Here is a 27,098-nt window from a genome sequence, read left to right on the forward strand (position 1 = left end):
ACTGCCGCTACAGAAGTACAACTATACTAACCGGTATCGTGTACAGCAATTTCCGAAGTGGTGATACTCGGAAATCCTCCATCCTGCACTTCTCAAGCTAGCCCTCTCCTGGCCGGGAGGTCCATGTTGCTTCCCATCTGGGGGAAGTATTTTACTTCTCTCCATCCTCCCTTCTCTGCCTCACCTCACCTTCTTGATGTTCCTGGCCTGAGTAGAACCATGTGCTCACTGAGAACAGTATACTGTGACTTTTCATTCACAGCTTTGAAAGGCTTATGAGGCTTTCCTGCTTCCCACCCAGCCCAGACCTTGGGACTTTTCACACTCGATCCTCTGATCAGTTTGATGCAGGAAAGCACATGGAAGCCATGTACCAGTTTGTATAGTCGTACACTTTTGAACTGCCTACTCTTGAACAAAGTAGAGTGTGCTGGGGATTCGCACTGGCTGCTTGACACACGCAAAGGCAATTAACCTGCATGCCAAAAAAAAAAAAAAAAATTAACCCTTAGAGTACTGCTTCAATATATTGGTTTAATGGTCTTGAATTTTACCAGTTGGGCAACGCTTCTTTCCCCAGATCAGAGTGCTGCATTTAAGTCCATATTTAGTCTAGCCAGAACATCGAGGAGGATCCTCTCCTCCACAGCTTTCCTGAGATGCTCCTGGGTCCTTTCTTACTAATCAACTGATGGCTTTTAAAAGGTCTAAAACACAGCCATTGTGTTTAATTGAAAATGGGCTTCATTTCTAATGTGCCGGAGAGTAGGAGGGACTGCTTTTAGCTTACGTTTGTGTCCTCTAAAAGAAGTCAGTTCTTTAAGGGTTAATATGAAATTGAGGAATTCGGTGGTTTCTTCTGCTTGTCCTTCCTCCATGGTGTCTGCATGAGCCTCTTTAGATTCTTAGCTCAACTGTTGAATGTTGATGAACATAGTATATGTATAAAATGATGAAAACAAATAAAAGAACAAAAGACTGTATGGTTGAATGGAAAGACCCCCTGGCAATGCTTGCTTGATGATCACAGGGGACAGAAAGACCAAATGTTTTATCTTATGAACGTTCATTTTGTCCTCTCCCCCAAGCACCACCACTGCACAGCAACGTGGAAGACTTGACGATGCTTTTCATTTACCTCTTGCTTTTTCTTCTTCCTGTCTAATAGCCCAATAGAATCCTGCCAGAATTTCTACAAAGATTTCACATTACAGATCGACATGGCTTTCAACGTGTTCTTCCTTCTCTACTTTGGCTTGCGGGTAAGTTTGAACAGCACTGCTCAGTAGCACAATGAGGCATGCACATCTTACACCCAGGGACCATTCCACATCAGCCATCCGCTCCCGCAGGCAAGAGGAAGCCCAGTGTTTCCAGGGGAGACCATAGATCCGCATTCTGATTTTCTGCGAGAGAGCCCTTTCCTTAGCTCAGCATTTCCTGAAGTACCTGTTCATTTTGTTCCGAGCAGGAGAAATAGGCATTGAAATAATAACTATTACACCTCTACTGGTCTCCCGCTTTTCATCTCTAGTCACGCATGAATGCATGGTTACCTTAAATAGGAGGGAAGAAAACCTTCTCCTCTTAAGATTATGCTTATCAGTGCTCACTTAGCTGAATCCTGAGAGAACAGTGAGTTGTGAGGGTTGAATCAAGGGGCTAGATGGGCAGAATTTGCGGCTTGGGGGATTTATACTAGACCCTGTTTATGAAGGGAGCTGTACAGAATGTAGATTACAGAGATTGTGTGTGTGAATGAATGCATACATATATGCTTTATCTATAGTTATATTTATATTAGAGACTTTAAGAAAGGTGAGATAATTCAAACTTCGCTATGATGCCGTTGAAAACCACAGAAAAATATACTACCTGATCTTTCCCCAAGGCTAACGTAGCTTACAGTCAGTCTCTAGAAAAGACTAGAGAGTGTATGCAAATTCGAAGACAAAAATAGCATGTGATTGGTATAGATATAAGAAGAATATAAACTCTCCCTCCAGGCCCCCGTGAAAAAGCAAAACGTACCCTTTGGCAAAAGAGTATAGTTTGAATGCCGGCACCATGCTTCTCATTTTTTTCTCTCCCTCTCTTCTTTTTTCTTCCCCCTAGTTTATTGCAGCCAATGACAAGCTGTGGTTCTGGCTGGAAGTGAACTCTGTAGTAGATTTCTTCACGGTCCCCCCCGTGTTTGTGTCCGTGTACTTAAACAGAAGTTGGCTTGGTAAGTCGATCTCTCTTCCTTCCTTCTTACTGGTTTCTGAGCCATGGCTGAAATATAGAATCTGGTGCGTGTGGGGTGCATCAGAGGACTGGGAATCCACAGAAGGAAAGTTTTGTGGATTCATATGAACAACTCCTGGAGTTTTAGAAGTTGACGGTGAGAGTCCTCTTGGAAGCAAGCAGTAGCCCAGAAGGATGTGTACAGTGAGTGCTTCAGAGAATGTTTTATCATTGTGGAAGCCCAGCGGCCATCACTGTCACAGCCAGGACCTCTTCATGGTTCTGTCACTTTTCATTCAACTGGGAGTCAGGACTGGATGAAGAAGCCCACGGGCACAAGGCCAGCTTTCTGAGTAGCTGATTCAGGTGCCCCAGAAGGCCTGCCTGCCAAAGTTAGCTTCTGTCTGCTGCTTAGTTTTGTGATGAGTGGGTCCTGCATGGTTTCTTTATAGTTGTGAGTTCCCTTCTGGGGTGGGAGATGAGGTAAGTGTCTAGGGTCACCCTCACCTTGAGGGAGATCAAGCTCCTTTCCTGTGTTAAAGGAAGAGCTTTTGCTGGAGCTGTGTTCACACCTCACTTCCTGTGTCTGCTTGGCAGGTCACTTCCTGTGTCACGATTAGGACAATTTGGTGTGAAAAGTAGCTCAGAGGATGGTCATGACAGCCAGAGGCTTAGAGAGACAGCTTCGGGGTTCTCTTTGCCACACTGAATAATTTCCTCAGAGTGTTCCTGCTGTCATGGGTCTACAGGAGAAGAGGGGAGACTGAAACAGGACTCGGAGGACTAGTTGTGGGATCCTTCTGTCTTTATTTTCAGAAATTTTTTGTCTCAACCTATTTTTTTCCAAAGTTATATATATATATATATATATATATATATATATATATATACACACACACATGTGTGTGTGTGTGTATATATATATAATATCAACATTCAAAGATGCATAATGAAAATATTAAGTGTCTCTTCCGCCCGCATCCATCGCTGCCCTCTCCCTGGGATGCTCAGCGTTATAGACTTTCACATCTTTCCTTCATGCTGATTTCACCACAAACACACACGGATGTGTTTTAGAGGTGGTGGTCTTCGTACAAGATCATTGTATCAGTCACATTGCACTGCAGTTTGGCTTTCTTACTAACTGATAAGTGACAGCCATCCCTTCAGCTCTGTAGTGATTCATTTTATGACAACTGCACCCAGTCCCATACGTTGCCGTAGTGCATTTATTCAGCCATGACCCAAATGATGCACCACATGATTGTTTTCTTTTCTGCTATAAACAATGGCTTAGTCAACACTCTCATCCACATATCTGTACAATTCTATCTCTCGATAGAATTCCTGGAAGAGGACTTGCTGGATCAAAGAGAATGTATATTTTCGTTTGTGAAGATATTAATGGAGAACTTTTCAAAAATGTTGTATCAAGATATGCTTCTGCTAGCATGTATGTTTTGATGTCCTCACTAGCACTGTGAATTTATTATATACCTAGTATCAAGTATTTTAAAAATAAGTACCTTTTATATACAATGTATGCAGTAATCACATACATACATGTATGTATGTATCTCTGTGTGTGTATCTTATTTGGATTCTCTTTTCTACTAGTTTTCTCATTAACATTGCATTCAGTTGCTCAGTGGAAATGTTTTCCTTCCTATCTGAGGGGTGCTTGCTTAGATGGGGTTTTCTTGCCAGCACGATGCGACCATTAGAGCTGCACACCAATCTGAGAAACACCCTGAGTGTTTGTTAATTTGCTCTGGTGCCTGGGGTCCCAGCCATTTCAGCTGAGCTCTTAACCAGCCTTGTGACCTGAGGAACTCACTCTTCTTCCCTCAGCCTGTTGTTTTTCATCTGTGAGACAGAGGTTGGGTTAGACAATCGCTAAGGTTCTTTCATTTCAGAAAATCTCTAAGCCTCTTGCATCATTTATGGGAAATTTGAGAAAATTTGGAATCTTGGTTGTTGCAGAGGACTGGGAACTTAGTGAATTAAATCACCAACGTACCTGGGTCAAGATTATGTATGGACTGCTAACCGGGGCTCTTTCTAAACCATCCTGTTGTGAAGAGTTCACACAAACACACCCCCAAACAAATAGACAAGGAACGAAGGAAGAGAGAGAAGGAAGAAGGGAGGAAGAGAGTGGGAGGGAGGAGAGAGAGAGAAAGAGAGAGAAGGGTGGAGGGGGGAAAGGAAGAAGGAAGGAGGAAGAAAAGGAATCTGCCTTCTCTTCCTGGCTATGTTCTAACGCCTCTGCGCACTTGAACAACCACTCACTTTTCTGGACCCTCAGTTTTCCCATCAGAAAAATGGGGAGGTTTAGACTAAATTACCTTCCAGCCCTCATACTTCCTGAATCTGAATTTTATGTCAGGGTTCCTTGTGGTCCTAGAAGATGGAGAGGACCCCTACCTGACTGTGGTGGAAACATCCCTCCTCTGCAGCTGGTAGGGCTCGCCCCAGGTCAGGGTGCGGAGCCAGGTCTCCTTGCTGTGAGTGAAACACTCCCTGGAGTCTTAGTGTTGGGAGGACTTGGATGTTGTAAAAAACAACCCAGGCCTTTTTGTGGATGATGTCATCCTGATTTTTGGAGGTGTGTTCTGATCTAGTGAAAATCAGTCTGAGAGAACAGAAAAATGGAAGAGAGGGTAGGGGAGGGAGAAATTAGGAGTTTGGAGCTAGCAGATACAAACTACTGTACATAAAATAGATAAACAACAAGGACCTACTGTATGGTACAGGGAACTATATTCAATATCCTGTAATAAACCATAATGGAAAAGAATATATATGTGTGTGTGTGTGTGTGTGTGTGTGTGTGTGTGTGTATATATATATATATATATATAATTGAATCACTTTGCTGTACACCACAAACTAACACAACATTATAAATCAACTATAGTTCAGTTAAAAAAAAGAAAGAGGGCTTCCCTGGTGGCGCAGTGGTTGAGAGTCCGCCTGCCGATGCAGGGGACACGGGTTCATGCCCCGGTCCGGGAGGATCCCACATGCCGCGGAGCGGCTGGGCCCGTGAGCCATGGCCGCTGAGCCTGCGCGTCCGGAGCCTGTGCTCTGCAACAGGAGAGGCCACAACAGTGAGAGGCCCGCGTACCGCAAAAAAAAAAAAAAAAAAAAACAGAGAGGGAGAAAAGAGTTATGAGAGACACTTTGCTTCAGTTGTGTTTGCTCTTCAAAAAAAATATGCTCTAGAATGTGCTTTAATTTCTTCGTGAATTGAACAATGTTTATAAAGCAGCTACTATGTGCCAGGCTCTTTTCCAGATGATTAGGAAACAACAGTGAATAAAATAGGCAGCACTCCACCCTCTGACATTGCAGTGGGGGAAGAACAGGAAACAACAAGCTTAATAAATAAGTAAATTACATAGTATGTTAGGAAGCATAAGTGCTATTGAAGTTGGAAACAAAGACCAGCAACCTTTGGGGTATGAAATAATAACAACAACAACTAAGAACCTTTCTCCTCTTGCAGGAGAAAACACGTTTAATGGAATACTTTTGGTTCTTTGGTAACTAAGCCCCTTGGGTAAAATCCAAAACTGGTCTGCCTGTTATGGAAGAGAATTCAGTATAATGATATTTGAGGAGGTTCCTGCATCTGATTTAATACATGGGTTATTACACCGTGAAACAATTATTGTACCGATGAGCTGCCAGAGATAAAATGAACATTCCCGTGAGGTATGGCTTATAAAGTAAAAGGAATAATCCCATCAAATAGGGCATTTCAGGAAGTGCTGCCCTCCTCTTAGAAAATGAAAAGTACTGGCTGAGGTTTGGGACAAGATGCAGGAAACTGAAGTCTGTCCCAGATCTGCACACGCTTCTTGAGCCTGGTCAGGAGCAGAGGACTGTGCTGTAGCTGGCACCGCGGAGGATAAACAGTGAAATGAACACCACGCCCCCCCCCCCCCCCCCCGCTGCCCTTACCTTTTCTGGAGCATAACTTGCATCACGTTTGATTTCCTGTTCTTAATATATGGTTGCATATTATATAATACAATATTTATTTACTTTTTTGCATGCATCATCTTAGTGCATTGGACAGTATATTTATAAAAACAGCTAGTATTAATTCCAGCTGTGCTATGTGCTGGGCGCTCCGCTAAGCCCTTGCAGACGTGAACTCAATCCTCATAGCAAACCTATGAGGTAGGAAATATTGTCCCATTTTACAGATAAGGAGACGGAGGCTCAAAGAAGTTAACTTTCTTGTCCAGGGTCCTGTAGGCTGGGAGTAGGGAAAGGCGTGCTTTACCCAAGATCTGGTCTGACTTCATGTCCATTCTCTTAGGCCGCTCTTCTGCCTCTGTCCTTACCCTTGAGGGATTTGGGGTTTTGAGGACTGGGTTGGGAATGACTAAGCAGCTTTGGCTGCCTTATGTTGGCATCCCTCTGTTTCATCCTATCTCATAGAAGCTTCACTTCAGGCAGGCAGGGAAAGGAAGAGATCTTGCTTAAAAACACACATAGCTCGTGTCACCTTTTCTTCTCACTTTTCCTTGTCTACCTCCAGTTTCTAGAACTGCCATTAAGACCAGGGAAACAAATAGAGCTCGCGTTCAGTCTCCTGAGTCCCAGGGTACCCTAGCAACTTGGGGATCGGACCTGCTCCACCTGAGAGGAAGAGAGGGAAACAGATATATAGGTAGATACTGGGGGCTCCTGCAGGTCCTAGGTCAGTAGAGCTACTTGGATCGGTATCATGTTCTGGGCTCCACCATCTCAATTCACATCGTGCTCAGCCACTTTCCAATGGGTCGCTTTGGGCACAGTCATTTTCCCTGTCTTAAACTCAAGTCTTCTCACCTGTCCAATGGGGATAATAATAGCACTCACCTCAAGGAGTTGTAGTGGGGACGAGCTTCATGAAGAGAAGCGATGATTATCCCCAGCCTCTCTTTCTAACCTCTCTATCATATTTTAAAGTCCCAGAGAAGAAAACAAACCGGAATGGAACCAAAAATAAGGCAGTGGGATGTGAGGACATCCATGTCGGCAGGCAGCAAGTCGCTGCTTATTTTAATTCCTGTTCCCACACACTAGCTTATTCACAAAATCCTCACTAAAATAAATGTACCTTGAAATGAGAGATGAATCTTATTTTGAGACTCGAATAACATGCTCTGGGGAGAACGCTTTTGTCTGTTTGTCTCATTCTTGTGCGAACTATGTCCCCAAGGTAGGTCAATGGGCTGTGCCTCCTTTGTTTATTGATGTGTTTTTGTTGAGGGTCATCTTGTGGGGTTAAAGGAAGAGAGTGGAGGAGAAGATAAGAATACACGCACCAGCCAGTCATTTAACTGGCTGTTATTGAGCACCTACTGTGTACTCAGCCCTGGGATAAGAGGAACACATGCTTGGCCACCTCCTTTCCTAGTTTTACTGTGATTTCCAACATTGTCCCGTCTTCTGTGACTGATGAAATCAGGGTATGGTGAGGAGCCCCAGTCACTGAACTGTGGTCAAAAACTAAACATGGGCTTCCCTGATGGCGCAGTGGTTGGGGGTACGCCTGCCGATGCAGGGGACACGGGTTCGTGCCCTGGTCCGGGAGGATCCCACATGCCGCGGAGCGGCTGGGCCCGTGAGCCATGGCCGCTGAGCCTGCGCGTCTGGAGCCTGTGCTCCGCAGCGGGAGAGGCCACAACGGTGAGAGTCCCGCGTACCGCAAAAAAAACAAAACTAAATGTGCTTCTCTAGTCTGTGTTAGACCTGGCCTTAGACCTTAGACCCTTTAGCAAACTCTGCTGGAAAATAGAAAACTCTGCTAAAAAATAGAAAAAATGAGTTAGTGCTCAGTCATAGGGAAATTAAAATGATGTAGAGTATCTACTTATAAATACATGCCTGAGCAGTCCCTTTTTGTGTCAAAAGATGATAAAAACAGGACTGTTAAAAATAAAAGCACAGGTCCTTAAAAACAACAACAACGACAGGACAAAACATAGTTCCTGTTTGAGACCAAGGTTTCAGTTTAGTTTTGGAACCAAAATAAACACTCATGCGACAACAGCAGGTAGCACTATCAGCTATCTAATTACGTCCGAAATTGCGAGGTCCAGGCTGCAAGGGCTGTGGCAGTTCAGAGAAGAAAGAGCTCACGTGGGTGGAGGAAAGCGGGGAGGCTTCGAGGGGCTGGGGTCGGCTGAGGCTTGTGGTGAGGGGTGAGACAGGCAGAGTGGGAAGCAGCGAGCGTCCTGTGCCGGAGAGGAGCCTGCCCTGTCTGGAGAATGGCAGGGGCCCACTGATGGTAATACCACCTGAGATAAGAAAGCGTTTTTACGGTGTGCCAGGTATCAGCCTCACAGCCCTGCCAGATGGATGTGCTTGTGTCCTGTTGCTGCAGGAACAAATTGCGGCAGATGTCGCGCCTTAATACAACACCCGTCTATTACCTTACAGTCTTGTGGGTTAGAAGTCCAACGTAGGTCTCTCGGCGCTGACATGAAAGTGTCTTCAGGGCTGTGCTCCTTCTGGAAGCTCCAGGGAAGATTCCATTTCCTCGCTTTTTCCAGCTTCCAGAGGCAGCCACAGTGGGCTGAGTTCTCACACTGCCTCTCTGATCTTTCTTTCTGTCCTCACCTCTCTCTGCCTCTCTTTTCTGCCTCCCTCTTCTACTTTTAAAGACCCTCGTGAGGACATTGGATCCATCTGGATAACCCAGAGTAACCTCCCCATCTCAAGGTCAGCTGGTTGGCGACCTTAATTCCCCCCTTTTGCCATGTGAGTTATCGTGTTCACGTGTTCTGGGTGTTAACATGAACATCTGTGGAGGCATTATTCTGCCTACTGAAAGGGGTATTCCTATTATTCCCATGCTGCCAAAGAGGAAACTGAGGCTCATAGAGGGTAAGTGACTTGCCCAAAGTCATAGAGAGCCAGAAACTGTTAAGTTGGGACCCATGCCCCTGTTCAGACCTGTCAAGTGGCTCTACATAGCGCCACGGAGTCCAAAAGCTCTAGTAGGCATTGAGGGCCCTCTGTGCCCTTGACTCTTTGCACTTTTCCAGCCTATCATGGGAGGAGACCCACGGGGAGATCTTGTTTGGAACCAGAGAATTTACGCCTCCCTGCATTTCTATCTAGCAATGAGTTTTGTTTTTGTTTTTGTTTTTCTTGGGAACAGATGAATTACTAGATAGATGTGCCTGTGATCATTGTACTCAAGCAAGTTACAGAGGTCCGGGCACCCCTTCCTGTGAGGCTGTCGTAACCGAGAAGAACGTGTTTGGTCTGCATGTCCTTTGCTTAAAGCCCTCTTTCCTTAGAGCTCATGCTTTCTTGCCTTTTTGGAATTTCCTTAAGAGTAGAGAGGAATGGAATTGGAGAATGCCAGATGAGGGAGTGAGCTGTGATGGTCTGTCACCATTTTCCCAAGGGAAGCAGTGTGCGGGGTCAGAGCCCCGCTCTCCCCTTTAGTGATCAGTCTTTCAGGGGGGCTCGGCTGAAGGGCCAGGAGTCTCTTGTGTTGTCCATCCACTTCATAGGGCGTCTCGCCCCAAGGCCCCTCCTTTGCTTGAGGAATCCCACAGCAGGTGGAGTGAGGTTCATATCAGAACCTTCATTAACTAAACTCTGCATTGGGGGAGAGTAATCAAGAATGAAAGCTTTCTGGACATCAGTAGTTTTTAGTGTATTGATATTCAAAACAAAAAACAAATAAAACCGAAAACCGAGTGTGATTTGGGCAGAGAGTGGAGGCCGGGGCCAGGCACTCAGCCCTGCCTCTCTTTCTCCTTAGACTTCCAGCTGCAGCCCCACCAGGCTGCATCTGCCCTGCTCGCCTTCCCTCGTCCCTGCCTCAGGAGTGAGTTCTTTCCCTGCTGCTCTGAATATCGTCTCTCTCCTCAGGAATGCACAGCTCTAATCCCACCTCCTGTGGGCAGCTTTCCCATCCTCCCAGCTGGAATGAATTCTTCCCTGACCTTTATTTCCTTTGCTCTTGCGATTAATGTTGTAAGAGCTGTATAATCAGTCTGTTTTCTACTCAGAGTTCGAACTCAACTTCTGTGGGTATCGTGGCAGAGACCTTGACCATCTTGTGTTTTTGCTGTGTTCCCAGTGTCTGGAACAGTGCCTGACACACAGTTGGTGCTTGTTGAGTGAATGGGTGTCTTCTTCCACTAATGCTAATAATGAACTTGCTTATTAAGAGCAGACACTGGGCTCCACAATTCATAGGCATTATCTCTGTTAGCGTTTACAGCAACTCAAAGTAAGTACTGTTAGTCCAATTTTACAGTTTAGGAAGCTGAGGTTTGGGGATTAGGTAACTTCCCCAGGTAGTAAATGGTGGATCCAGGATGCAGCCCAGGTCGGTCTGATTCCGGAGTCGGTGCTTTAAAATGACTAAGCCTGTGGTTGCCGGACCAGCATCATCAGCATCACCTGAAAACTTGTTAGAAACGCAGATTCTTAGAACCCAACCCAGACCCAGTGAATCAGAAACTCTGAGAGCTTGATCCAGCAATCTGTGTGTTTTGCAAGCCCTCCTGGTCATCCTGATGTCCACCCAGTTTTGAGAACCACTGTCCTAGTCTGTGCTCGGGTGGTTTGCAGATTTGGTTGTCTCTTAGAATCCCTGAAGAGCTTTTAAAACTCACCATGTTCAGGCCAAAGCTCCAACCAATTAGATGGGAGGATCTGGGTTGGGAGTGGGGGAGTGACCCAGGCTTAGCATTTTTTTTAACACTCCCCAGTTGCATTTAAAGCGCAGTAAGGATGAGAACCACTTGGATATATACGTATCTTCTAACTATGACTGTCGAATGAATTCCTCCCTAGAAGGGTGCTTCCTAAGCTTCAACGTGCACATGAGGCACCAGGAGATCTTATTCGAATGCAGTTTCTGATTCAGGAGGTGTGGGGTAGGATCAGAGACTCTGCATTTCTACAAGCTCCAGAGGATGCTAATGGGTGCTGGCCTGGGGACCAGACTTTAAGTAGCAAGGCTTTCCAGCCTAGACCATGCTATCCAATAGGGTAGCCACTAGCCACATCTGACTATCTAAACGTAGATTAAAAGCAAAATTAAATAAAATAAAACCTCAATTTTTCAGTCATACTGGCCACATTTCAAGTACTTAAGAGATCCACATGACTAGTGGCTAAGGTAGTGGACAGCACAGATAGAGAACATTTCCACCGTCGTAGAAAATTCTCTTGGACACCGCTGCTCTCGGATGTGAGTCTTGTGTTGGAAAGTACCATGAACTTTTCCTTTTTGTACCTCTGGGACACTCTTGCATGCAGTGGAAGCTTAACAAATGTTTATTGAAGTTATTTTTAGTGGAAGGTCCAATGGTACCAAGTCTGTATAGAAACGAAGTAATTAACTTTCTTGGACGGATGCTAGGGAATTCATTAGTGTGGTGTCAATGAAACCCCTCACCACCCTCCCCAAATGGAATTAAATGTGCGCAAGGCCGGAGTAGGCAAAAAGGTATAATAGAGGCCCTGGCACCAGCCCCAGCTTCATCGCCAGGACTCTTACTGCAGCCGAAGTGGCCTTTTGGGCTCTGAAAAGAAAGGACTCTGGTTCCCCCTACAGGACTGTCCTGGAGTTTGCTGGATTAGCGTGAGATTAAGTCAGATGGAAGAGGAAAGGGCGACACGTGAACTCAAACTCAAAACGGGCAGTTTGTGGCTAGCAGAGGGGTGGGTAGGCTCACTTTGCCCTCCCATAAGGTACCTGGCATCTGATAACTTGACTCAACCACGATGACCAAGGGGGTTCCAGGTCACAGTGCCCAAGGTGTGGAAGGAAGGGCCTTTGAGAGTCCCCAGAGGTCACCTACTCCATAACTGAGGCGGCTGGACTTTCAACTCCTACATCTAGATTCTCTAAAGCCCAAAGCCTTCTAAGTAAACCCTTCCCTATAGTCAGTGGTTTCATTTAAAATAATAATAATAATAAAGCAAATTAAAAGTGTGACTTCTCTTTTTGGGTCTGATGTCTTTGGGGGCAGAAGGAGGTTGAGAGAGAGAGAGAGAGAGCTTTAAAAGAGAAAGGTCTGTAACCAGAGTAGTGATAGATGTGTTCACATTATACATTTATATGTACGTGTATGTATATGTGTATACATACATATACAATATATCATTATCTCAGGTAAGCTTACAAAGAATACTATGAAATAGGTGTCATTTTATAAATGGGGACACCGAGGCATAGAGAGTTTCAGTAACTTGCTAAGAGTCACAGTGTAGGTACGTGGCAGAGCCAGGCTTCGGACCTGGGCAGCCTACCTCCAAGGTCCATGTTTCTCAATAGTATATTATGCTTAAGCTCTAAGCTTATCTAGCCATAATAGTTACACTTTAAAAAATTAGTCTAACAGTCTCGTCCAATCAGATGAAAGACTAAAGCTTCCTCCTTGCCCCAGTCCCCTGACAAATCCTACCAGAATTGAATTGGTACTCCCAGGTGGGAAAGGAAATTGAGAGGAAAAGCAACTCATTCCATTCTTTGAAAGAATTGAGTTAAGAACAATTCTATCACCTATCAGCTTTCAAACTATTTTTTTTTTTACCAGCCCCCTCTTCTGAGCTTCTTGGTTTATTCTATACTAGTAGTCAAATGAGTAAAAACCGTCCATGTTACTACTGTTACTCCACCTTGAATGGACCGTAATGTTAGACAGTACGGGCTTTACTCTTTGCCTGAACTTTATTTTATTTTGGAGCGGGGCAGGAAGCCTCAGTGGCACATGCATCTTGGCAATGGCATTGAGACTGAATTGCTGTCGTGGGACAAGACAAATGAATTCGTTGAGTTCTGTCCCTGTGACTGGGCTCCGAAGAAGGCAGCCCCAGCAAAATGGAACGCTAAAGGTTTCGGATGTTTGTCAGGAAGCTGATTGCTGTTCCGGTAGTTTCTGTAGCTGAAACTGCCTCTAGGGAAATTATTCCCCCGTAAGAGATTTCCAGTTGTGTTCACTTGATATTGCTTTGTCAGGGACATGCTTTAAATAAGATGCCCTCTGTAGGTAGCAGAGATTCTAAATCCTCTCTGACTTGTACACCTCTGGGATATGCCAAATTGGAAATAACATTCTAAAATGAATGTCTTCAAGGAACACATTCAGCAGTAGGTTTTCATCGGTGCCAAACCCTCTCCAGATGGCTGTACTTCATCTGGGGTATTATTGGAACAGTCTCCCCAAGCAACCTAAATCTCTAGGACTGGGCAGATAGTTACCTTCCCATCACCCTCAAAAAGTAGATGCCTTGATTCTTCTCGAGGAGATCAGGGCCGTGATGGACTGACCGGGCCAGCTGATGCAGAAGGGAGAAAATGAACACTGGGAAGCAGCTCCGAGACACTCATGCATTCATTCAACTGAATACCTACTGTGTGCAATTCACTGATTCCTAGGAGTGGCCCACAGATGGGGAAAACAGTTCTGCCTTAAAGATGTCGGTAATTTAATTGGGTGGGTACTTTATAAGGAAGAATGAACAATAAAAGTCCAGGAGTTCAGAGGGAGGAAAGTTGGCCATCTCAGCCCAAAGTGGATCCCAGGTATCTAAAAAGTAAGCATATTCCTCTAGAGCAGTGCTGGCCAGCACATCACCTGGGAGCTCGTCAGAGGTGAAACTTCTCGGGACCACATCCAAGCCTATAGATTCTTTGGAGAGTGGGGCTGAGGAATTTGGTTTAATAAATTATGCGGGTAATTGCCATATTGGGTTGGCCAAAAAATTTGTTTGGGTTTTTCTGTAACATCTTATGGAAAACCTCGAACGAAGTTTTTTTTGCCAACCCAATACATGCTGAACTGTATATTAGATACACTAGTGTGTTAGTGTATATTATGATATACTTGACAATACATTAGAATGGCCTGGGGAGCTTTGAGACTTCCTCCTCCCTCCACCCCTGCCCGCCCCCTCCCCGCCCCCAGCCAGGCTGTACTTCAGACCCAGTACATCAGAATCACTAGGGTGGATCTCAGCCATCGTAATGCTTTAGAGTTCCCTGGGTAATTCCAACGTTCAGCTGAGTCTGAGAAGCCCTCCACAGGCGTGGTTCTTAAATCAGGAACATACCCGAATACCTGAAAAACGTAGGAAACAAGAACAAATACATGTGATCCCCTTCCCAGATCTATTGAGTCAGAGTCTCTGGTCATCATTAAGGATAGTTGCTTCGGAACAAGGACATTACGTATTCTAGATAGATCAGTGGCTTTCAAACTTTGGCGTGCATCAGAATCACCTGGAGGGCTGGTTCAAACATAGATTGCTGGGCCCCATTCCCAGTTTCTGATTCAGGGTATCTGGGTTGGGGCCTGAGGATGTGCATTGCTAACAAGTTCCCGAGGAATGGCTGATGCTGTCAGGCTGGGGCCACACTTTGGGAACCAGTAGTCCCGCCTAGCGTGAGGCTGACCGTGATTTCTAGTAGTGGCTGCTCTGCCAGTTTACAGGATTCTCATATTCTAGTAAACCTTACTATTTTAACCTACCAAAATATCCATATCTTTATTGATGTAATCCCTTAGTTCAGTATATTTTTGAAATTAAAATCTGAATCATTTACATCTTGAGATATACCCAGTGTATTATACACAGTATAATTTCAACTTGAACAGAGGGGCCCTCTTTAGAAAGACCTCTGATCTTCCATACGTAACTCTATTCTAAGGTATTCCAAGTCCTGGGTTACTAGTGAGAATAAGGACCTTTGTTTGTGTTTATTAGTCACTCATATTTCCTCCAGAGCCAGTTTGGGTGGATATCTCTTCCTAAACTCCCTTGAATTGGGATAGAGTTGGCTCATTAAGGAAAACAGGAAGAGGATGTGTTGGAGATTTGGAAAGAAGAGGGGAGAGGGGAGAAATCCCAGGCCCAACTCCCATCCCTTCCCTCGAGCCTGCCCTTCTCCCTCGCCTGAGATAGAGTCCCTCAGCTCCCTTCTCCTGGAAAGGATTCTGTTAGGGCCTGACCCCTCTCCTCCCCCAGGATTATTTATTTTAACAAACCTTCTTTCCCAGTCATCCCACCTGGAGACACGGAGATGCCCAGGCCTGGACCTGGGCCTGCTGGCCAAAGGAAGGGCAGATGATGGGTGATGAGCAGAACTCCGTTTTTAATGAAACACACTGTATTACTAGACATAAGTACCAAATACCAGCACGACACCACTTTGCTCCCATATGACAATCACTGTATTCAACTTCTCTTTTCCCAGATAAGAATTGAGCAACCCACCCCACAAAGGGCACTGTTTACGTCAGTATTTCCTGGGTGGATTGAAAAACGTCCTCCCAGCCCGACCAGGGACACAGCAAACTCTTCCCTTTTGCAAAAACTCAGTCTCACAGTCTTTGACCTTTATATTCTCATCCAGCCTCCCTTTCCACCCCTGTTTGTCTGCCTCTTTGTGAGTGTCTCGCCTCTTTTCTCCAGCCACCCTACTTACCAGCCGCTCGGACCCCAATTGCAGATACATCCCATCTCCACAACTTTGGTAGTTGCCCTGTCTAGCTGTCCTCTCTAAATATTTACCTGAACTCAACCAGTTATGATCTGGACTCTTCTAAAACTATTATCATCTGTATCTCGAATGGGGGGTCTTCTGACGTTGGCTGTGTTTTTATAAGGAATACGTACAAGTGCTTGGCTCAACTAGATCAGGAATTGGCAAGTCTGGCTCACTGCCTATTTTTGTAAATAAAGTTTTATTAAAACACAACCACCCATTCGTTTACATATTGCCTTTGGCAATGAGACAGAGACTTAGGGCTCACAAAGCCTAAAAGATTTACCATCTGGCTTTTTACAGAAAGTTTGTGATCTGACCCCTGCTCTCTAGATCAGCAGCTTGTTACATATTCTTGTACATTCCTCTAAAGGTCTGCACGTAGTAGCCACTAATCATGAACTTCCCTCTGATCCTGGTTAGAAAGGTACGAGTAATAAAACAAAATCTTACATTTGCTGTTTTATTGATATTATGATTAGAGGTACCATGTGTTATGTAGCAGGTATTGCACCAAACTCTTTATATGCTTTCTCCTTTCCTCCTCTTAACAGCTCTGTAAGACAGAAGGACCTGCCACTGGTGAACTATCTCCTTAGCTCTGACTTCTGAAAGTGATGCAGTAAGGATTTGAACTCAGGGCTTTGTGATCTTTTTTTTTTTTTTTTTTTTTTTTGCAGTACACGGGCCTCTCACTGTTGTGGCCTCTCCTGCTGCAGAGCACAGGCTCCGGATGCGCAGGCTCAGCGGCCATGGCTCACGGGCCCAGCCGCTCTGCGGCATGTGGGATCTTCCCGGACCGGGGCGCGAACCCGTGTCCTCTGCATCGGCAGGCAGACTCTCATCCACTGCGCCACCAGGGAAGCCCGAGCCTGCGCTTTTAATTACTACTAGGTACTCACTGTTCAGTACTAGCCCTTATATGTGAGGAGAGATGGAAATCTTCAAAAACCCTATCAAGGAGATAAGGCGTACGAACAAAACTGGCATATGGTAAAAAGGGAACTAGGAAGACACAGTGGCCCTGAAGGCGAGCACCTCCTTAGATTTTGTTCCTTGGGCCCCTCACTCACCTTAACCTAATCTCAGCCCTAGTGTAAGGAACCTTATTATATTGTTATTATCTTTTTCACGTATTCTTTCACTCAACAAACCTTAAAACAACTGTAATATGTTAGTTGCTGTGCTGGGCTTGGAGTTTAAACTGTGAGTAAGATATCTTTCCCCCATGATGGGAAAGACAAGTCTACAAACCCCAGGCTGTAAACGCAAATGTTTACAGGGACAGGAAGATGACAAATGAGTGAAGCCTGACAGGGAAGGCTGCCTGGCTGGGTAGTGAATACTCCTCTTAAAAGCATAGCCAATGATCACCTTTGGCTGATTCTTGCCATATTGACACCTGCTCAGTGTCCAGTGGCAACTTCTCCCCCCTCCCCCTCTCCCTCCCATCTGCCCTCTGTCCCTCCACCCACTCTCCTGCATCTCCTCGCCCTCCCCCCCGTTCCCCCTCCCCGCTGTTCCCCTTCCAGATCAATTATGTTTGGCTACAGTGACTTGCCTTTTAGAAACTGATATAGGCTATTTCTCTGCCAGGGACACAGGAAATTCTGGTGTCTTCTCTATAGAATATGGTCTTCTTAGACTCTTTTCTCTCTTACTACATCTATTGTCTGGTATCATTACAAAGCCTGTGACTTGGCATCTGTTGAGAACACTGAACTGATTACAGCAGAGTAACAACTAACTATTCTTAATATGGTAGGTGAATATCTTAGGCAGCTTAAGACACTGTAACTTGACTTTGCAAACTACGTCAGAAATCCTTTCCCAAATGTTATGGCCACTGGAGCAAAGTGCACATTGTCTGAGGCCCTCTTATTCTGATTTTGTGTTTTTAAAATTTATTTTAGGCGATATGCCTTTGCTTCCCTCCCGTTAGTCAAAGCACTTCTAGTCTGGTGGAGAGGAAGGGCCAGGCTCGATTGCAAGCACAAAGGGACCTATGAGAAACACAGATGCTACATGCTTTGACCTGCGTTTACCTTCCCGCCGGTGTCTGTCCTTTTCCAGTAACTCAGAGGCTCTCCCCAGCCCCTCACTTCAGCACCATTGTGTTTTCCAGGCCACTGTTCTGCAAAGATTTGCTGTGTAGTGCTGCCACCTAGTGAGAGAAAGTAGGAATGGACACCATAAGAGCTGCTGTCCTCAGAATTCGTGTTGGGTGTTTGTTGCTGCGCGCGGGCTTTCTCTAGTTGCGGCGAGCGGGGGCTACTCTTCGTTGCGGAGCGCGGGCTCTAGGTGCGCGGGCTTTAGTAGTTGAGGCTCGTGGGCTCAGTAGTTGTGGCTCACGGGCTCTAGAGCGCAGGCTCAGTAGTTGTGGCACACGGGCTTAGTTGCTGCATGACACGTGGGATCTTCCCGGACTAGGGCTCAAACCCGTGTCCCCTGCACTGGCAGGCGGATTCTTAACCACTGCGCCACCAGGGAAGCCCAGGTCTAAGTTTTTGATGCTGAGAAGATAACCCATCCCTCAAAGGGTCCCCAGACTATGTATAGAAGCCTGAAAAAGATGACTGTCAGTCCAATAGCTAGGATTTGGAGAAGGCGGCCGGCATGTGTATTCAGGCTAAACGTGTGCTGAAACCACTCCCCCAACAAAACCAAATCTCAGTGGGCATCCAACACAGGTCTAGGAGAGGAATTCTAGCCTGAATCCAGAGTGAAGATGTTACCTGTTTCATTAAAGTGAAGGACCATCTTCAATTGTTTACATAATCTTTTTAAGCCCAGGAGGATATTTTCCTCCCGTCTTTTGACTGACTTGGTTTTGGATTTGAAAGAAACATTGAAGTGATCTGTCACTTTCCTTTTCACACATCAAGCTGTCACTTTACAAAAATCAAAGAATTCACAGATTTGAATAGACATGTTTGTCAAACCTAAACAGAAATAGGAACTTTATTAATAAACTTGAGTGTAGTCGTAATACATATACCTCAATATAGCTGCACCTATATATGAAACAGAACTGTGGTGTTGAAATGAGATGCCCCTGTGTTAGTATTATTATTTTACTGTTTCCTCCTGGGAGGCGAGTTAGCAGAATATTACCATTGATGACCATTGGGTGGGTTTCAAAGGTCATTTCTGTAGAAGGTAATAGAGCTTTTCATATAATATGCTTTCAGTCCCCTAGTAGATGCAGAATAATGTGAAAAGAGGCCGAAAAAAGTTGTGAATATTTTTTATCCTGAATTGTATCAACTCATTTTGGGGAAGAGAAAGCCTGTTGATTTTTCCTGGTGTGACATTTCTGTCATTTCCTTTGACTCTCTGGCTGGACTTCATCTCAGAAAAGTTGAAAAAAATATAAAAAGATGGAAAAAATATTCCAAAGATGGAAAAAAAATAAAAAAGAAGGGAAGAGACCAGAAGAGGAGTGAGAGCTACAGTAGAAGGAAAAACAGAATTCTGGATGCCCTCTTGCCATATGGAAAGTTGAGAGATTTCAAGGAGGAAACACATTCGAGCAGTTGGCTGTGTTATTCCAGGGATAACAGGAATCCTGCAAGCATTTGTGGTTGGTGAAGGGACACTTCAGTTATCTGACTTTGGCTGCTAGAATGAGGCAGTTAGCAGGGCAAGAGAAACAAATACCCATGGGTGCAGATCTCCTTTTGTCCATATTGCTTCCACAGGGTGTAGGTAGCAAAGGAAAACAACTGCTCCCGGAGGGGAAAGAACTACTGAGTCATCCTGGAATTAGGTTTCCAGAGCCCTACAGGTTCCAGGATCTTCAAAAATGTGTGTGTGTGCGTGTCCAGGAAGACAAGGGGGGTGGTTTGTGTGTATCTGTGTGTGTTTTAAAATAGCCAACCCATGTTGAAGTCGCAATCTGAAAATGTGTGTGGAGGGAAAATCTTCATGATTCTTAGCTCTAATGGGCCAATTTATGAAGCCAGTGTTATCTCTCTTCTCTGCTGGTGTGCGTGCAGCCTGGCCACCCTTTATGCCAAAGACCTTGAGCAGACCTTGGCTGAAACCCCAAGGTATACTCCCTGTTCTCTGTCAGCAGCGATCTGTGGAACGGATTGGTGTGGGCTGCGTTGCCTTGGGCAGAGTTCATGTGTCATTCAAGAGACCATGCATCAGCCCGCAGAGGCAGAAGGAGGCTGCCTTATGTCCAAGGAAATGAGTGAATCAGAAAGCCAGATGGGAGCCACCTCTAAGGACATGAGGAATCGCAGAGAGCAAAACTGGAAGGACTTGGGAACAATGTGTCCTTTATTGTACTTACGAGAAAACGGAGGCCCAGGGATGCCAAGAAATTGGCCCACGTTTCTTCTATTAATTAATTAATTCTTCCGTGTATTCCACACTGATGCCTGAGTGCCTCTCGGGCCAGGCTTTGTTCTCAGACCCGGGGTTATGAAGTGGGCAAGTGTCACCCAGGGAGGAGAAGCTTGTCACAAGTCAGTCTAAAAGCAAAACCTGATTGAGAGCCAAGAGTCTAGGGGCAGAAAAAGGGGGAAAGGAGAAAAAGAGATCTACCTTGGTGCTGTACAGTTTGGGCACTGATTTGACAGTCTTTAATAATGATAATAACTGTCAGCGTATAATGGGAAGTTAGCCCACGTAACATTTCTTAGCACCCACCAGACTTGTCATTGCAGTGGTACTTATAAGATTATTTTTTAGTCTCCTTCTCCTGCTCTGGACCCCGACTGTGAGTCCCACCATGCAGGTACCTTTCTTGGCTCTATGTTTTATCCCCAGAACCTGTCAGAACACTTGACATATGGTAAATATCCATGGAGTGAATGATAAAATGACAAGGGTGCCCAAGTTCCATTCTATAAGATAAGTCTCAGCAAACTTCTATAAAGAGCCAGATAGTCAATGTTCTAGGCTTTGGGGGGCCAGGTGGTCTCTGTCCCAATTATTCAGCTCTGCCTTTGTAGCAGGAAAGCTGCCATAGACAGTACGTGAAAGAATGGGCATGGCTATATCTCACCAAAACTTTGAGGACACTGAAATTTTAATTTCATCCAATTTCATGTCCATGAAATATTATTGGACTAATATTTTTGAACTTTTTAAAAATGTAAAAAAAAAAAAATCTTGGCTTGCAGGTTGTATGGCAAGAGTGAAAGGTCAGGTTTGTCCCACAGGCTACAGCTCACCATCTGCTGCTATAGGAGTAGCTTAATGGTTAGAGTAAAGGTTTTATGAGATTTTTAATTGATTGACTCATCCATTCAACCATTTATTGAGGACGTGCTCTGTGCCAGGCTCTGTAGCGGGCAATGGACATACAGCAGAAATAGGACACGGTGTCTGTCTTCAGATGGTTTAATATCTAATTGAAGAAGATATATGTAAAAATAAAGGTGTAATAAACATATATAGGGTGGGCTTCCCTGGTGGCGCAGTGGTTGAGAGTCCGCCTGCCGATGCAGGGGATGCGGGTTCGTGCCCAGGTCCGGGAAGATCCCACATGCCGCGGAGCGTCTGGGCCCGTGAGCCATGGCCGCTGAGCCTGCGCGTCCGGAGCCTGTGTTCCGCAACGGGAGAGGCCACAACAGTGAGAGGCCCGCATACCACAAAAAACAAAAACAAAAACATATATAGTGAAGTGACCTAAGCTTGGCACGGGGAAGGAGTGGTCAGTTCTATTCCATTCGCAGAGATGGTGTTGTTTGCACCACGAAGGCCTGAATGATGCCCAGGCATAGACAGGGAAGGAACCATGTGAGGAAAGATTCCGAAGCAGTTTCTCTTATGGGTCCTGAATCCCTCTCCTGCAGGTAGGTGTGATGACAAGGCCCTGGAAAGGCAGCCCTGGGAGGCAGGGGCCACATCGGCCAGGACTTGGAGTCACGTGTGAGCGAGTTTGCAGTGTGCATGTCTGATCTTGGAATTGTCTCTCTGAAAATCTTTTAGAATCCAGAAGTCTACAGGAAAGCGTGTGGAGAACACCCGGTGGGGAGAAATCGGGAGGGAAGTAGCTTGGAGATGGGGATTACTTGAGACTACTCAGAATCTAAGGGAGAAGTGTTCATTAATGCAGAAGCAGGAGTTATGGAGAGGTTGAGGGGATCAAGAGAAAGATTAAGGAGAAAGACCCTAATAGGCCTTGTGGCTGATGGATGTGTGGAGGGTGAGGGGGGTAGGAAAAATCTAGAATGATCGGTTTGGGTTTGGATGTCTCCCCATGAATGGTACCATCACCCTCACAGAAAATAGTGAAGGGGGGCATGTTTTAGGAGAGGGTAATTGGATCTCTTGTGCTTCCTTCTTTGGTGAATTTTTTTTTTTTTTTTTGCGGCACGCGGGCATCTCACTGTTGTGGCCTCTCTCGCTGCGGAGCACAGGCCCGGACGCGCAGGCTCAGCAGCCATGGCTCACGGGCCTAGCTGTTCTACAGCACATGGGATCTTCCCGGACCGGGGCACGAACCCGTGTCCCCTGCATCAGCAGGCAGACTCTCAACCACTGCGCCACCAGGGAAGCCCCAGGAGTTCTCCTCATAAGGTTTAATTCCTGTATCTGTAAAACAGGAATAATTATTTCTGTACTTCTCTGGGGAAACAGAATTGGAATGACTGACCTCTCGGCAGTCAGAATGATGATTACCCATCAGTGTAAAGACAAGATCATTATCCTCAGCAGGTCAGATCTTTGAAGGAGGAGTCATGACAGTGTAGTAAATAAGAACCACACTGTCCATTTCATTAATGTATGTGAGGCCCTCTAAAATTAATTGGGGATTTCCAGCCTATACCTTTCACATGTCACAGGCATCTTTCCAACATTCCCTATTTACAGATTGGAAAATCAGTGTCGATGGAGTGATTTTCCCACTGTCCCTAAGTCAGTTTGCCTGTCTAGTGCTCAAAAGCTTTCTGTGCGTTCTCTCTCTCTTTGCCCATTGGAGAGTGCCAGTGGATTTTTATTTTTACTTTCCATGTAAGTTCCACGAATGCCATGTTAAGAACCATTGTTTTAAAAGTTTCCGGATACTTCTCATCTAGGTAAAGACCAAAAAAATCATCTTTGCTGGTGACTTTTATGCTTTACTTTTTTTCGTTTTTCATTTTTTCTTACACTTCATTTTATTTTTTTAATTGAAGTATAATTGATTTACAATGTTGTGTTAGTTTCAAGTGTACAGCAAAGTGATTCAGTTATACATATATATTCTTTCTCAGATTCTTTTCCCTTATAGGTTATTACGAGATATTGAGTATAGTTCCCTGTCCTATAAGTAGGTCCTTGTTGGTTGTCTGTTTTATATATAGTAGTGTGTATATGTTAATCCCAAACTCCGAATTTATCCCTAGCCCTCCCCACTTCTCCTTTGGTAACCGTAAGTTTCTTTTCTATGTCTGCGTGTCTATTTCTGTTTTATAAATACGTTCATTTGTACCTTTTTTTTTTTTAGATTCCACATATTAGCAGTACCATTTGTCTTTCTCTGTGATTTTTAGATCATTTCCTTAGAGATTAAAAAAGATTTAAGAAGAAACATTCCTAGCTCCTCTCAGTTGGCTTGGGTCTTCCCAGTCTCCATCTTGATCAAAACTAGAGGAAAAGATATCATCTCTACATTGTAGTCAGAAAACAATAAAACTCCCTGTCTGTTTTATTTCCTGACAATGGAAAGTGGTCCAGGAAAACATTAGTAATGATACAAGTAACATAAGGTTAGATGCTAAAAGGTTTTGCATAATACTTTTCTTGTCTGTCTGTTTCTGGCCAGTCTTAAATAATCTATTATACTCCAGCTAATGGTTTATTTCTCTATCACCAACAATTTTGCAATCTTTCAAAATACTTGTGGGGATTCCAGAGCATATGGCCTTAAACACCAACTTAATTGTCTGAGAGATTTTATTTGCTTATTAGAACGGTTGGGGCCATAACGGTTGGGGCCATTGCTTATTAGAACGGTTGGGGCCATTATCTGTATGGGGGAGAAATTCCCCTGCTGCAGTCACTTTTACATTTCCTTGCTCATAGGATTATAGCTCTTTTTATATAAAATGATGCTTGGAATAGGGCCACTCAGAGTACCAATTTTGGGTGCTTTTAACTGGACCCAAAGTAATAATAATTTCAGTAGACTCCGTGTACCTCTTGGAGCCTGGAAAAAGGCAGAGAGAGAAAAGAGCAGGATTTGTGGATGTAATTCGAGATTAATACGTGATTCAACAGATAATGTATTGATCGTACCTCTGCGCTTGCCTTGCATGGGATACTGTGAAACATAAGACACAGTTTCAGCCTAGAGTAGCTTATTCCTATTATGGATGTGGGAATTCAAAATACCCGTCTACAACAGGAGCATAAAATCTTTGATGAGTATGATATATATATAACAATATATATAACAGATTAATACATATTAAAGACAGTTTAATACATAAATGTATTTGTAAATATATTTATGTAAAATGTATATAAGTATAGCTTTATATTTACACATAAATATGTAAATGGATAAAATTTACACATAAATATGTAAATGGATAAATTTTACATATAAACATGTAAATATAAATAGGTAAATAGAACAGAGGAATGCATAAATATTTAAATAAAAACACTGAAGAGTAACCATGAGAAGATGTGCACTGTACACACAGATGCACTTTTTTTTTTTTGCTGTACGCAGGCCTCTCACTGTTGTGGCCTCTCCCGCTGCGGAGCACAGGCTCTGGACGCGCAGACTCAGCGGCCATGGCTCACGGGCCCAGCCGCTCTGCGGCATGGGAGATCTTCCCGGACCGGGGCACGAACCCGAGTCCCCTGCATCAGCAGGCGGACTCTCAACCACTGCGCCACCAGGGAAGCCCACAGATGCACTTTTTACTGTGGATATAAATCACATGTTACTCATGCGTTGATTACATGAGACACACACATATCTGTACACACACGTAATTGAGTTCAACTTAGGAGCAGAGTAATTGAATGATAGAATCTCATGTGCCTGACTTTCTCAGATCAGGTATCTTGTTGGCACAAGGCAGTAACTAATATTAAAACCAGTGGAATATACCAGTAGTTCCAAATGGAAAATCCTCCGTGTCCTGCTCACCTTGCCCTGAGTGAATGAATACAGCATCAGCAAAACAGCTCTTATTTATTTCCCTACCCCACATCTGTCCTTGAAGTCTATCACATAGGCGAGGAATGGCAAACAGGCAGACAATGTTTCCATCATTAGGCGACGCCAGCCAGGCCTGTGACTGACCTTATTGAGTGGATGAAAGAGCCTTGGAGAGACTGCGCCTCCTAGAAACATAGGCTTGTAAGTCAAGAGCAGGGTGTCAACTTCCTGTGGAATTTCATGGCGAGAGTGAAAGCAGACCTAAATTTTGAGCTGTTGAGTCTCCTGCTTGAACATTCAATTCTTAGCTTGAAAGAAATCTCAGTGCCAAAGGGGAGTATCCATAGGAGAGGAGTGGCCTCCACGACAAACAGAAACTGGGGTGTATCAGGATGGCTTGAGTTTACCTGTATTTGTAAGACACACAGCATTTCTACAGCTCTTCTACTGCCTGAAAGCATTTTGTGAGTACCATTGTATTTAATCAACTCTGTGAGTAGGGCTTCTTTTTCTCCCCGGTTTGGCAGATGTGGATAAAGATGTTCCAAGAGGCCTGTGATTGGTCCCATATCCCACACCTGGAAGGTGGCATGGCCAAGGCTAGAATTAAGGGTCTTTTTACCAGTCACATTACCACTCTGATGTGAGAGCTATAGCGAGGCTCTGCCTTCTCAGTGCTGACTAGTTTAGGTGTATGTTCAGATGAGGTGAATTATTATCTGGTTTGGGAACAACATGTATGCGAGAGTTGAAAGCAAAGAGATGTGCCTGTTCCATGGGACTTGCTGGGGAAATGGGACTTGATCTGAGCCTTAAAGCACAGGTGGGGTTTGACTCAATGGAGTGAAGAAGAGAGGGTGTTCCAGACAAGAGGAAAAGGTAAGTGGGAGGAGGAATTTGCGTGCTGCTTTGGGGAGCCAGTAAGTAGACTAGTTTGGATGTACCTGAGTGTGTGTGTGTGGGTAGCTGATGGATCTGCATTGGTGGTGAACGTAACTGGATTCACCCCCTAAAGGGCAGGCTGTTGGAAGCCCCCTCTGGGGAAGATCAGGGCCCTGGAGGAGAACCTTCCCTGTTACTTGGTTAAGCTCCTTCTCTTTGGCTCCCTCCTACAGATGCACAGTAGATGGAACTCATCCAGATACCCATCTACCCACTCCTTCATTTCATGTCATTTTGTTTCATTCAACACACATTTATTGTGTACCTGCTATGCTCCAGGTACCATGTTAAATCTTAGTGAAGTTACTAAAAGGAGCCCTCAATATTTAGTGAATTAATACACGAATGAAAGAACAAAAGCAACGGGACCGTAATTTAAGAAGAAAGAGAAAAGGCAGTGATATAGTAGAAGAAAAGAAAGAAAGGAGGAGAGGGTGATACTGGACTATTTTTTTCCTAATACAAAAGCAAGAAATGCAGTGGCTTTTCATAACTGGCCTAGAATGCCATCTTGGGGGCTTAGGAAAAAATCAAAATGTATTAGAGCTCTCTTTAGACATTGGCCAGCTTAGGACAGCATCTAAAATTGCTGGTAAAATTATGACCTTGTAAGTCATAATATGTAGTATATATTACATATTATGTAATATATTATGTATTATTATGTAAGACGTATATTATGTGATATGTAATAATATATTATGTATTATTATGTATTACATAATATGTGTAATATATTCCTTAGCATGCAGTATGATTTATGTACCAAGTCAGTTGCTTTAAAAAGGAATGGGGAGAAAACTCACACAACAGGAAGTTTATAAAGTGTTATTTTTAATGTATCATTCTTTCACCCAAACCTCCATTGATAGGAGGGGTGGTGTGCTGCGGGTCAAGGTTCTCGGCACAGTTCTTGCAGTGCTGGCTGGGGGTGTAAGGGTTACTCATTACGCTTACACACTGGGGGCCAGGCTGCAATATCTAGAGCACAGAATGCTACCCACTCTCTCCTAAAGAGAGCCATCACCTTGAACCCCTTCTTGTCCTGAAATTATACCTGAGCATCTACCAGAACTTGACTTTGACTTGCATTACACCCAAGCAAGGAACCTGACTTCCTCTGGGAATCATCTCTATCTGGAAGATGAAGGGGCTCTGTAGGACAGTTGTTAGGAGGCCATCAATGGGATTTTCACCACGTTTTTTAAGTCAGCATGGTTTTGATCTGTGTTGTGGAGCTAGCAAGGGAAGGAGCCAGGAGCAGGCTAGGACCCATGGAGGAGG

At 44.5% G+C, this 27,098-nt stretch overlaps 1 protein-coding gene across 30 annotated transcripts in view; it reads left to right on the plus strand.

Moving 5' to 3' along the window:
- Positions 1-27,098, plus strand: part of KCNMA1 (potassium calcium-activated channel subfamily M alpha 1) — a 748,425-nt gene that overhangs the window by 439,372 nt on the left and 281,955 nt on the right. For 29 of the 30 annotated variants that reach the window (XR_010935922.1, XM_067710429.1, XM_067710402.1 and 26 more), the window contains exons 4-5: positions 1,169-1,262; positions 2,116-2,227. Coding sequence is in view for 29 of the 30 variants with exons in the window: in XM_067710429.1 (XP_067566530.1) it covers positions 1,169-1,262; positions 2,116-2,227 (206 nt within the window). In the remaining variant the exon portion in view is untranslated. Of the gene's footprint in view, positions 1-1,168; positions 1,263-2,115; positions 2,228-2,823; positions 5,027-27,098 lie in introns of those variants that run through there. The other variant, XM_067710430.1, reaches the window with a different exon arrangement.

Source organism: Pseudorca crassidens, chromosome 16 (assembly GCF_039906515.1).
Source record: "Pseudorca crassidens isolate mPseCra1 chromosome 16, mPseCra1.hap1, whole genome shotgun sequence".
NCBI classification, from domain to species: Eukaryota; Metazoa; Chordata; class Mammalia; order Artiodactyla; family Delphinidae; genus Pseudorca; species Pseudorca crassidens.